Source organism: Lynx canadensis, chromosome X (genome assembly GCF_007474595.2).
Source record: "Lynx canadensis isolate LIC74 chromosome X, mLynCan4.pri.v2, whole genome shotgun sequence".
NCBI classification, from domain to species: Eukaryota; Metazoa; Chordata; class Mammalia; order Carnivora; family Felidae; genus Lynx; species Lynx canadensis.
Window position 1 is genome coordinate 99,093,389 of NC_044321.2, and position 13,677 is coordinate 99,107,065.

The window sequence follows — 13,677 nt, forward strand, 5'->3', positions numbered from 1 at the left end:
AGTGCTGTGAAATTCTTAAAAAGTACAGTGTTCTCATTAGTAAGGAATATGTACCATGTAGTAGCATTTAGGATGTAATATCAGATTTTTGTTACAAAATCCAATGATAATAGGATAAAACAAATCTGGGAGGGTAGGATATACTCTTCATATTTTTTTCCAGAAACAAATTACATGCTTAGTGGTCCATAAAGTAACTTCAACGTAGGTATTTTCTTTTACCCTTGTTCTAAAAGCTACCTATACTCCTTATTCAACTTTTATTCTAACTACTTTTTAGTATTTGATGTAGGAAGGAATTTGAGCGACTGTATGTAATAGTAGTTTTCACACTAAGCTGCAGTTTCCTGAGGTGCCTCAGTGAAAAGTGAAACTTTAAACTGCCTTTGGATCCCTTTAACTTTACACACATATACACCATAGTATATTTGCTGTTGGAATTTTTATAAGACTTGATTTGAAAATAGTTTGGTTGCTAAAAATTGTGAAAACATTAGATAGATACCTTTGTACATAATGGTTGCCCGTGTCTACTTTTGATGCTGTATAGATTTTCATGTTTATTTATAAAAATTACAAATTTTTAATTTTAATTTTATTTTAGAGAGAGAAAGGGGGATCGCAAGCAGGGGAGAGGGGCAGAGGGAGGGAGAGAGAATCTTAAGCAGGCTCCATGCTCTGCGTGGAGCCAGACTCAGGGCTTCATCCCACAACCGTGGGATCATGACCTGAGCTGAAATCAAGAGTTGGATGCTCAACCGACTGAGCCACCCAGGTGCTCCTAGGTTTTCATTTTTGAAATAACTTTATTATTTTCAGTGGAGACTATGGGGGGGTCTACTGGGATGTTGCCAATATTTCAAAGTACGTTTTTTTTTTTTTTTTTTAAATTTTTTTTTTTCAACGTTTATTTATTTTTGGGACAGAGAGAGACAGAGCATGAACGGGGGAGGGGCAGAGAGAGAGGGAGACACAGAATGGGAAACAGGCTCCAGGCTCTGAGCCATCAGCCCAGAGCCTGACGCGGGGCTCGAACTCACAGACCGTGAGATCGTGACCTGGCTGAAGTCGGACGCTTAACCGACTGCGCCACCCAGGCGCCCCTCAAAGTACGTTTTTTAATGTGACTTCAATCCCAGTGTTTATTAATTCTATTTTAAGATTCTTGAGGGACATTTCTTATTTTTGTTTGAGGGAGGATATGGGATAGTCTTAGGAAAAAATAATTTTTGGTTTGACTATTGTAAAATTGGGAAATTTCTTAAATTGTTAATTAATATTGGAGCCAGTTAAGACTGTTTATATTATAGGGGCATCTGAGTAACTCAGTCGGTTGAGCATCCGACTTCGGCTCAGGTCATGATCTCGCAGTCTTTGAGTTCAAGCCCCGGGTCAGGCTCTGTGCTGACAGCTCAGAGCCTGGAGCCTGCTTCAGATTCTGTGCCTCCCTCTCTCTGCCCCTCTCCCACTCACACTCTCTCTCAAAAATGAATAAACGTAAAAAAAATTTAAAAAAAAAAGACTGTTCATATTATAAACTAGACTACTATTAGAATATCTCAAGTAATTAAGGACTGAAATAGGATAATGGATAAGTGGGAATTGTTGTGGAGGTAGAATAGCACTATTTGGTGGGGGATGAGATGGGAGCCAGGGTAAAGAGAAAGGAGTGGGTGGTTCAGTCATATGATAGATGACTCATGAAATTTCAAGCCACTAAAAGGTTAACCTCGTATGCTCCATAAACATACTAGCATAGGCTATTTTACCTAGGATAGGTGGTGGTGTTCTTTTGATCTTAAAAGCAGAGGAAAACACTGGAGGAAGACAGACTTTCAAGAATATTTTTTCTCTGGTTGGGGATATTTTAGACTCTTATCCTGATTACTCCAGATTTCTTCATAAGGTTTTCCAGTTTGTAATCAAACCTCTAGTGGCTCATTCTTTTTAGTTGGGATAGCCTGGAGATGAGGATTAGGAGTGTAATTGAGCCTGTGATTACTCTGTGGCCATTGGAATATTGTGAAGACTAGTTATTGTTTGCAGACATACTGCAGTTCCTGAGCTCTCTAAGAGAGATGGTGTCCCACAGATGTCTTGGGAAGGAAGAAGTATTATTTATATTCAGCAGATCCTTAAAAACATTTTTTTTTGCAAGACCATATAGGTATGTGGGGAGAATATTGATGACAACAATCTTCCTAAGATGTAACAGGCATTAGTTTTTCAGGGTTAATATTATAGTAGTCGTTTAGGTTTTGGTGCATTAACTCTGGGAAATGGTATTTATTATAAGCCCTTTCCTCACAGCATTATAGGAGATAGTTAAGATTGCCACTATCTTCAGTACATTGTTTAAATTACTTTGTATCTGAGTGCTATAAATAGTAATTTTTTTCCCTGCTAGCACCTTAACCATTATTATACGTATGTAAAGTATTCCTACCTCATAGCCTCCGGACAACTGGTTATTGTGGCAATAAAAATGGAAATAAAAGAAATCTAGTTAGAGAAGACTAGCTTTAGAAAGATAGCTTTAAATTTTGATTGCATTTATTTTAAGCAAAACTGGTACGAGGTTTACATATTTGGAGTGGCAGACTTTTATCTTTTATGGGTGTGGCTCAATCCTAAAATCCATTATGACCCAAATTCCAAGTATGCCTTGGCTTAAGCATTTAAATGAGATTATGTTAGTACTATTTAGATACAGAGACACATATTTACATATATATGAAGCATTACACATATGTATTTAAATTAGTCTTCTTCCTCTTGTGTATGAAAATCCAGATAATACAAAACACCCCACCTTCTCCAAAATAAAGGACAACTTTACTTCTTGTACGAGAATGAAGAGACTTGAGAGATTTCATTCTTTCTTGCATATACATTGTTTGTAGATGAGAAGATTGAGAGATTGTCACTTGTTTAAGATCACACAGTTTCTTAGTACTAGAATCAGTTCTCCTGACTATATAGCTTACCACCTCTTTATTTCAAAAAGGATTTTGATCAATTAGCACACCTGTATTTCAAATGGTTTAGTTTGTAAAAATGTTTTATATATACCTTTCAGAAATACATGTTTTGTATAGTTATATTTAGATATACAAATATTTTTTGAGTGAGAGAGGAGTGGTCAGAGGATCCTTAATATTGCTAAAATTCCCTAATATTAAGTTCATCTAGTTCTTAGTGTTAAAATACAGTTTTCTGAGCACAATGGTGTTTCAATCAGAAAATGAAACCAGCCATTACAATAGAACACAATTCCTAGGGTTAAAATTTTGAGAACCATTGGTTTTGTTTTTGTATTTTGGTTAAAATTAACAAAATAAAAAAATGTTTAGATATTTGTGTTTTAGATTATTGTTTTTGTAGTTATGTAATTTTATGTTTGGGAATGTGCTGTGGTATGATGCTTTGGGGAAGCATCTTCATTATATTTAATGAATAAGAATTAATTGAAAATAATTAATTGAAAAGAATAAATCAAACCTTTCTGTTAGAAAATATGGCAAAAATTATTAACTCCACCAATGTTTTTTAAAAAAGTTTTATTTATTTTTGAGAGACAGTGCGCAAGTGAGGGAGGGGCAGAGAGAGAGTGGGACACAGGATCTGAAGTGGGCTCTGCGCTGAGAACATTGAGCCTGAGGTGGGCCTCCAACTCACAAGCTGTGAGATCATGTCTTGAGCTGAAGTCAGATGCTCAACTGACCGAGCCACCTAGGTGCCCTAAATTCCACCTGTATTTCTAAGGAAATGTTTTTGTTGTTTTTTTAAAGTTTATTTATTTATTTTGAGAGAGAACATGCATGCTGGAGGGGCAGAGATGGAGGGAAGGAGAGAATCCCAAACAGGCTCCCTGCTGTCAGCACAGAGCCCGATGTGGGACTCGATCCAGTGAACCATGAGATCATGACCTGAGCCGAGATCAAGAGATCAGATACTTAACCGACTGAGCCACTTAGATGCCCCTATAAGGAAAGTTTTAAATAATTGCTTATCTTTCTGTCACAGGGAGTCAGAAACACATTTTTCTTCTGACACAGATTTTGAAGACATTGAAGGAAAAAACCAAAAGCAAGGCAAAGGAAAGGTATGTACAGACTATAACTTTATTTTGGTTCTTAAGGTCATTTGTACACACACACACACACACACACACACACACACACACACACACAAATATATAGTTTTAGTTGTATCTCAGATATTCTGTTTTTTTTTTTTAATTTATTTATTTTGAAAAAGAAAAAGGCAGGGAGAGAGAATCTCAAGGAGGATCTGCACTGTCAATGTGGAGTATGATGCAGGGCTTGAACTCATGAGCCATGAGATCATGACCTGAGTCCAAATCAAGAGTCAGACTGACTGACTCTTGCAGCCCCAGTCAGGTAGATATTCTCTTTTAAAAATGCTTTTTTCCTGGATTGGTGTGGTAAACCTTCTGAACACATATGGTTTCTTTGGCTTCTAGGCCAAATATCTTTTTTTTTTTTTTTTGAGAGAGAAAATAAAAAGGGCAGCACAAGCAGGGAAGGGGCAGAGAGAGGGAGGGAGAGAGGGAGAGAGAGAATGAGAATCCCAAACAGGCTCTGTGCCATCAATGCAGAGCCCAATGCAGGACCTGATCCATGAACCATGGATCAAGAGTTGGGTGCTTAAAATCAAGAGTTGAATGCTTAACTGACTTAGTCACCGAGGTGCCCCTGGGTCAAATATCTTTTGATTATCTATTTCCACTACTGTAAAGTTGAAATTAATAACACATCATTGTTTCTTTTTTTAAAAAAAATTTATTAAGTTTTTAATTTTAATTCTAGTATAGTTAACATACAGTATTACATTAGTTTTAGGTGTCAGTATGGTGATTCAATAATTTTATACATTACTCAGTGCTCGTCATGGTAAATGTACTCTTTAATCCCCATTGCCTATTTCACCCATCCCTCCACATACCTCCCCTGTGGTAACCATCAGTTTGTTCTCTATGGTTACGAAGAGTCAGTTTCTTGGTTTGTCTCTCTCTTTTTCATTTGTTCACTTGTTTCTTAAATTCCATATAGGAGTCAAATCATATGGTATTTGTCTTTCTCTGACAGACTTATTTCACTTAGCATTATACTCTCTAGCTCCATCTATGTTGTTGCAAATGCAAGATTCCATTCTTTTTTATGGCTGAGTAATATTCCATTGTATGTACACGCTACATTGTCTTTATCCATTCGTCTATTGATGGACATCTGTTGATGTGCTGCTTCCATAATTTGGCTATTGCAAATAATACTGCAGTAAACATAGAGGTGCATATATCGTTTTGAATTAGTGTTTTTGTGTTCTTTGGGTAAGTACCCAAATCGTTAGTGTGATTACTGGATCATAGGGTAGATCTAGCTTTAGTTTTTTGAGAAACTTACATACTGTTTTCCACAGTGGCTGCACCAGTTTGCCTTCCCACCAACAGTACACGAGGGCTCCTTTTTCTGTACATCCTTGCCAACACTTGTTTCCATTTCTAATAGATTCTTTTGTAAAGCACAGTATGCTAAACACAATGTAATATTTTGTTGGCTTTACACATGAGTAGTCAAATATAAAGCAAAGCAATAAGATGTTCTATTCTAAAGATGTAACCTATAACCAGTTCAAGTCTAATAGGTTACAGTTGACAAGAGTTTCACTCTTTATAAATAATGCCAAGGATAAAAACTAACAAAGTAAGGTTCTGAGTCAATAGAATGCAAGTTTAGAATATGAGTAGTTAGCCTGAGGGCTCTGGACAACTGAATGGGTGAATTATTTTGATGATTTGGAAATACACTTGACCCTGTGCATGTGTGTGAATACATTGTACAAAGCTGATTCATTTTTGTTAACCATTTTCTTTCCCAAAATGAATTTTGGATTTATATTTTCTTATGACATATTTACTTAAAGTCTAAATAACAGAAATGTAAAATGAACAAAGTAACATTTCCCTATAAACGTATCATACAGAAGTAATGTATTATTTAAACATTTTGATGAACATACTTTTTTTATACATATACCTGTCTATAAACCTGCACGTAGAATTTTACTTAAATGGGTTTATACTATGCAGACTGCTTAATTTGCTTTTAAAACTCAATAGTATGTTGTCAGCAGCTTTCCTATCAGTGAATTTTTGCTGTAATTTCTAATGTTGTCAAGGCATCACATTTTATGTATGGAATATAATTTATTTAACTAGTCCTTGGAATATATTTTTAGAGTTCACATAATCCATGTTTCATAATTTCATATGCTTTTTTAGTCTGTTAAAAAGTGGAAGTTTTGAGACAGAAAAAGTGTGAATGAATAAAATGTTAACTCAGAACTATCCAAAGACAACTATAATTCTAGTGGGTAGTTTATGGTTTATTCATTATAAATCCATGTTTTCTTGTTCCACAAATATCTTGCAAAACTAAAAATCTGCTTTTGACTTTGATTTCATTTACAAGGTGGGATAAGACTAACAGTGGCATCTGAATAGAGGACTCCCCAAAGTTACTGTGCCACAGGTTAACTTTATATGAGCCACTGCTATGAGTGAGGTGTTAGGGGTCAGGTCAAGGATTTATTATAATAGTAACTTATGTTTTTTTTTTTTTTAAGTTTATTTATTTTGAGAGAGAGAATACATGCGAGGGAGGGAGGGGCAGAGAGGTGGGGAGAGAATACCTCAGATTCTGTCAGCACAGAGTCTGATGTGGGGCTCGATCTCGAACTGTGAGATGATGACCTGAGCTGAAATCAGGAGTCAGATGCTTAACTGACTGAGCCACCCAGTCGCCCTGGTAACTACGTTTTGACACTATACTATGTATATCCCAAGCACTATGCTAATAATAATGTTTGTTTAACTAATTTAATATTTGAACCACCCTGTGGATTAGAAATCTTCCTTATTTTTATAGATAGGAAACTGTGGTCCAGAGAAGTCCAGTGCTTAAAGGATTTGAGCCCACATGTTGAAAGATGGTGCTCTTAATCCGCTGTAGTATGCTAGCTCATAGTCTTTCTTTAGAGATGTTTTTCATCTAGAAGATTGTACCCAGGTTAGCATGTTTATTTCTTGTACTTCCTGTGTTATCATTCCTTGCATGTTGTTTTCTAGCATAGCATATTCTTTGAACCGTTTTAATGGTACTAATTAGTTTTCCATACCAACAGGGAGTATTGAAGCATGTGATAGACAGATTGCAAATATATAGTTCCGTTTAATTAACATTAACATTTTATACTTTTCTAGTGTACTCCCAGTAGTTGATTTTTTCTTTCACCCTTATCTGAAATCCTTCTACTGGGGACAATAACCTTTCATTCTACAATTAGTAATTAATGACTTAGTTTCACAAAGGCTGCGTCTCATTAAGAAAATAATGTAAGTTAACAAGTAATATATTTCAGTTGTTAGGAAGGAGTTTGAAGTAGTTATTATGAGTAGGGTGGTTTTGGACTCTTGAGGAAGGACCCTCTATGGAACAAAGTATAGACCCATACGGGCTGTCAGCAGAAATACATTTGTAGACCTGGCGGTAGATTGGGGGTTTGTAAACTATGACCTGTTTTTATACTGCCCATGAGCTAAGAATGGCTTTTATATTTTTAAAGGGTTATAAAAATAAACAAAGAACATGTGACAGAGATGGAATGTGGCTTGCAAAGCTTGAAATATTTACTGTCTGGTATTGTACAGAAAGTTTGCCGATCCTTGCTCTAGATCATAGAAACGTGTAGGTTGAAAAGAGACCTAGAAATCATCTATTCTAATCTGTAAAGATTTAATACAACTTTGACATTTTAGAAATGAGGACTCTGAGTTAGGGAATGACTTGCTTTTCTATAACAAGGTATAAAGGCCGTGGGAGGTATTTTATAACTGAGGCATGTAGGCAACCTTTTCACTGATTTATGAAGCCCCCAACCCCCCAATATTGACAGCTTCCTTATAAAGGTCCTTTGTTTCCCTAGTGTTCATTAACTGAATTTTCATGATAAATAAGTGTTGAGCTATCACCAGTTGTACAGAGGAACATGATTTTTTAAATTTGAATTTGCCTTCACTTATCCAGAATGAGAATGAGGTTGATACACCTGTTCATCCTTTTTAGAATTCCTTTGTCAGTCCGCCACAATAATTTGTAAGACTAACAATAGAATTTAAAAGTTTGAACTAAATATGAGCTACTTACTTGATGAGGTGTTTTGTTATTCTTGCTGCCCACTCTAGTCTGCACCCTAAAGTATGCAACCCTATGAGTAGGCACAGTTTTATCCTCACTTTACCAATGAGAAAGTCTGCAGCACAGTGTGGTTAAGTAACTTGCCCAATATCACTCAGCTGATAGAAGTAAGAATTTGGACCTATGCAGTCTGTCAGTCTGCAGAGACTGTGCTCCTAACTGCAACCTCATGTGAGGTGTCCGATAGGATAAGTAAACAAAATGATACCACAAAGAGGCTGTCTCAACATATGTGTATGGCACTCCTCTTTAGGTCAGGTTTAGGCATGTTACAATTATGTACCCTATTAACTGCTTCTGCCGAAGCTTTGTTTTGAATTTTCAAGGATAATGATATAACTTACCCAACTTGTATTTTTATGCAGACTTGTAAAAAAGGCAAAAAGGGCCCAGGAGAAAAGGGCAAAAGTGGAAATGGAGGAGGAAAACCTCCTTCTGGTCCAAACCGAATGAATGGTCATCACCAACAGAATGGAGTGGAAAACATGATGTTGTTTGAAGTTGTTAAAATGGGCAAGAGTGCTATGCAGGTAATGTTTATCGTATTCTTCCCAGTTCATTTGTACATTTTAAACTTTAGTGAGTTATATGAAATGCTGGAGATTTTGAATTGCATTTAAAAAATTTCTAACACTGCTTATTAGAAAAAAGCAATAAAGTCATCAAAACTAGGGATCTGTCCATTCAGACATAAGACCTTTAAGCTGTGTCTTGTCATTTTCTACTGCATTATTTTGTTTTCATGGTATATAATAAATAATTCTTTGCTCAAAAAATATGCTGATGTAAACTATGAGGTTTTAATTTCCCCTGAATTTATGTGTCTACCATTAAAATATGAAGTCCTTTGCCCATATAGAATTCTTGGTTGAGTGACCTAATATAATCACCATCCACTTTAGTGAATTGAATTATGTTGATCACTGTTATCTATTACACATTTTATTACTTGTGCTGTTTCTTAGCAGAAGAGTAAAAAGTGAGAGTCATATCCATGTCAGGTCATCCTAATTTTGTTTCTTCTGCATGATTTTGTGACGAGAAGAATTTAGGCTTTACATTGGAGACTAAACCTGTACTGTTTTAAAAAATTGAATAAACACTATACCCAAAGAAAATACATGCTTAATAAGGTTATTATTTACTTTATAAAAGCTACAAGGAATCATTTTCAGAGAATTAATTTTAATCAAAAAAAAGTACACATGGATTGATTTTGGAGAACTAGCCATTTAAGCTTTGTGTTATTAAAAAGTAAATATAATTCTTGTTTATAAATATGGACTTAATATGTATGGTTTTGTAAGTAAATTTTAAGTATCAATTAGGACTAATAAACAGCATTTTTACATGTATAGTAAAAATTGTGTGAGCTGTTACCAGTTGTACAGAGGAACATGATTTTTTAAATTTGAATTTGCCTTCACTTATTCATCTATGGTTTGCTTTTTATATAGTTGTGATGAGGGTATGGATTTTATTTCTTTAATGTTTTAAATGACTATTTCATATATACATTTGATATTTTAAAAAATAATATCTTAATTATATTACGGTGCTTGGTTTACTTAGTCGTTCCCTAATTTAAAAAGTTATCCCCCTCTCTGTTGTTCCCATGGTTTAATTTTATCAAAGAAATAAATTGTCTCAGTTACATCATATATAGTATTTCATTACTTTCTTTTTTATTTTTATATTATACTTTTTTTCTATAATATTTTATTTTAAGCTGTTAAATGCATTAATCTTTTTTCTGGTATCTTTCATTTTTGTTAACATCAGAAGTCTCAACTTATATCCACAGCTAATTAGACTGTTCTAATTTTGTCTGGTCTATAGGGTTTTTGTTTAACTTTTTGGCTCATCAAAAATTTTTAATAGAAAATGTGAGGATTTCACTTTATATTTAATTTTTTTGTTAATGGTATCTCAGTGTTTAAAGAATGAACATTTTCTTTATTTTTGTGATTATGGTTTGTCACATATGAAGATTGTACCTCTATGCTATTTGTTTTTCTATTTCTAAAAGTGTTTTCACCCTTAAAAGTGGAATGTCCACAGTATCTCTCCATTGATTTCCCTGAATTGTCTTCTACCTCTAGTTTGTTTTGTGTACTCTTACTTGTGTTATCTTGGTAATACAAAATTTGATCAAGGAAGTCTCCTGTTTACAAGCTTCCAACAGTTCTTCCTTATCTAAAAGTTCCAGCCCAGATTTTTTTTTATGGTGTGCTTGCTCTTCCCCAGCCACAGTGTGTACTCTGCTTCCACCCTACCCAGCACTCCCACACCTTTCTTTTCGTTTTTTCCCTTTGCCTGGAATAGCCTTCTTTCTTTTCTTTTCTCCTTTTCTTTCTTCTTTTTTCTTTTCTTTACTCTTCTTTCTTTCTTTCTTTCTTTCTTTCTTTCTTTCTTTCTTTCGGTATCACATAAGGTTGACTTAAATCATATGTCACTCTTTTGAGAAGCATTCACAGGCTCTGTCTCTTTCTTTCCTTGAATATATTTCTTACTCTCCTCTTTCCATTATAGCACTTAGTATATTGTATTATAGGTATGCATATGTCTGAAAATGCTTCTGGGTTATTAATTTCTTGATCAGGGACTTGTATTATTATACATGAAAGTAAGTACAAGACAGGCCATTGGTTTTCAAATAGTTTTTATTTTAAAAAAGGAGGGATCATGCATGCCTGTGCCCTTAGTTCTAGTAGATAATATATGTTGACTCTTATTGAATAGATTTTTTTTTTAAATTTTTTTTTTCAACGTTTATTTATTTTTTTTTTGAGACAGAGAGAGACAGAGCATGAACGGGGGAGGGGCAGAGAGAGAGGGAGACACAGAATTGGAAACAGGCTCCAGTCTCTGAGCCATCAGCCCAGAGCCTGACGCGGGGCTCGAACTCACGGACCGCGAGATCGTGACCTGGCTGAAGTCGGACGCTTAACCGACTGTGCCACCCAGGCGCCCCATTATTGAATAGATTTTTAGCAAGTTACTTGATGATGAAAATTTTAAAATATTTTAATGTGTTAGCTTGTATTTATTACACCAGCCTTGTATTCCTAGTACAAATTTTATTTGATCTTTCTCAGTAACCTTTTAATGTGATGTGATCTTTTTGTAAGATTTCATTAAATATTTTTGTATCTTTATTAATGAAAATAGCCCTTGTTCACTTATCTGTTGCTGCATAACAAATCACTCCAAGCTTAATGATTTAAGAGAACAATGATTTTATTAGGCTTAATGATTCTGTGTTGGTCTAGAATTCAGATGGAACTAAATAGGGATGAAATTGTCTATGCTCCTATCCATGATGGCTGGGGGCCTTACCTGACACAGCTTTAATGCTTGGAGGTTACATAAACAGTTAGGGACTATAATCATCTGGAGGCTTCTTTATTGATGTTTGGTGTCTAGTCTGGAGTGACTTGAAGGCTGGGCACAGCTGGAACTGTTACCTGGAGTGTGCACAAATGGCTCTTGCATGTGGCTTGGGTTTCTTACATTATGGCTTCTGGGTTTGGATAGTGTCCTGAGCAGGAGCATCTAGTTCTCTAGTGCTCCAAGAACCCAATGCAGTTGAATGGTGTTCAGTGACTTACCTTTGGAAGCATCATTTTTACTGCCTTCAGTCCTAGATAAGGGAACATAGATAGACCCCACTTCTTACTGAAGAACAGTGTCCAACATTTTGGGCCATATTTTAAAGCTCCCACAGTCCTATAATATATTCTCTTGGCATTTATTAATTGTATCATATTTGGGAATAATCCTAAATGTGTTAAATTGATTTAGTTAACATACCTAAGCTGTTGTAAAGTACAGAAAAGGACTGAAATCTAGAAATTAGGTAAAATTGTAGAAGATTTCTTCTCATTCTCTGAGCCAGGTAGTTCTTAGATAATACTTCCTTTTTATTTTCTTTAATGTATATCAAATTTTACATATTTTATTCATTTAGTTTGTACCCAGGTTTTATATTTGTTGGTACAGAAGTTCAGTGTTTTCCCCTCTTGACATTTTGGTTCTTTTAGTAGCTCTTATTTTTCATCCTAATTTTTAAAGCTTGGTTTATTTAAAAGTAATTTTCATCAGCTTTGTGGTTTCCTCTTCTGTCCCCCAAAGAATAAAGTGCTGCTTTATTTTTTTTTAGCTCTGTCCTATTTACAGAAAATATAATGTTGAAACATACTTCACATACCATAAAATTCACCCTTTACAATGTAAATTCAGTGGTTTTTAGTATATTCACCGAGTTGTGTAGCCATCACCACAATCTAATTTTACAATAATTTAATTTTTTTTGTTTTTGAGAGAGCATGAGCGGGGGAGGGGCAGAAGGCGAGGTGGGCAGAGGATCGGAAGCGGGCTCTGTGGTGACTGCGGTGAGCCAAATGCATGGGTGGAACCCATGAACCTCAGGATCATGACCTGCACTGAAGTCAGAGGCTCAACCACCTGAGCCACCCAGGTGCCCCTAATTTTGAGATATTTTTAAAGAAAGAAACCTTGTGCCTCTTAGCAATCATTTTCTCTTCATCTGCCCCACATCTAGGCAACCACTAATTGACTTTTTATAAATTTGCCTATTCAGAACATTTCATATATATGATCCATTCAATATTTGGTCCTTTTTGAGTTTTTTCTTTGACTTAACATAATGTTTTCAAGGCTCATCCATATTGTATGTATCATAACCTCATTCTTTTTTATTGCCAAATATTCCATTTTGTTTATCCATTCATCTTTTGATGCACATTTTGTTTGTTTCCACTTTTTGGCTGTTGTGAATAATGCTGTTACAAGTATTGTACAGGTTTTTGTTTGAACATACATCTTCATTTTGCTTGGGTAATACATACCTAGGAGTTGAGTTGCAGGATCATATAGTAACTTTTTAACCATTTGAAAAGCTGCCAAACTATTTTTCCAAAGTGGCAGCACCGTTATATGTTCTTCACCAGCAGTGTTTTAGCATTCAGTTTCTCACATCCTTGCCAATACTTGTCACTGTCTGTATTTTTTATTATAGCCATCCTAGTGGGTGTGAAGTGGTATCTTATACTTTTTATTTCCATTTCCTCGATGGCTAGTTACATTGAGCATCTTTTGATGAGCTAACGGCCATTTGTTTATCTTCTGTATAGAACTGTATTCAGAATCGTTGTGTATTTTTTAATGTTTATTTTTGGGGGGGGGGAGTGGAGGGTAGAGAGAGAGAGAGAGGGCGAGAGAGGGAGAGAAAGAGAAAATATGAATATCCCAAGCAGGCTCCACCCTGAACATGGAGCCTGATGTGGGGCTTGATCTTATGAATGTGAGATCATGACCTGAACCGAAAATCAAGAGTTGGATGCTTAACCCACTGAGCCATCCAGGTGCCCCTCTC

The 13,677-nt window shown here is 35.4% G+C and overlaps 1 protein-coding gene across 4 annotated transcripts in view; it reads left to right on the forward strand.

Moving 5' to 3' along the window:
• Positions 1-13,677, forward strand: part of STAG2 (stromal antigen 2) — a 139,273-nt gene that overhangs the window by 52,466 nt on the left and 73,130 nt on the right. For all 4 annotated transcript variants that reach the window (XM_030306208.2, XM_030306211.1, XM_030306209.1 and 1 more), the window contains exons 3-4: positions 4,027-4,105; positions 8,645-8,809. In XM_030306208.2, the coding sequence (XP_030162068.1) occupies positions 4,027-4,105; positions 8,645-8,809 (244 nt within the window). The remainder of the gene's footprint in view (positions 1-4,026; positions 4,106-8,644; positions 8,810-13,677) is intronic.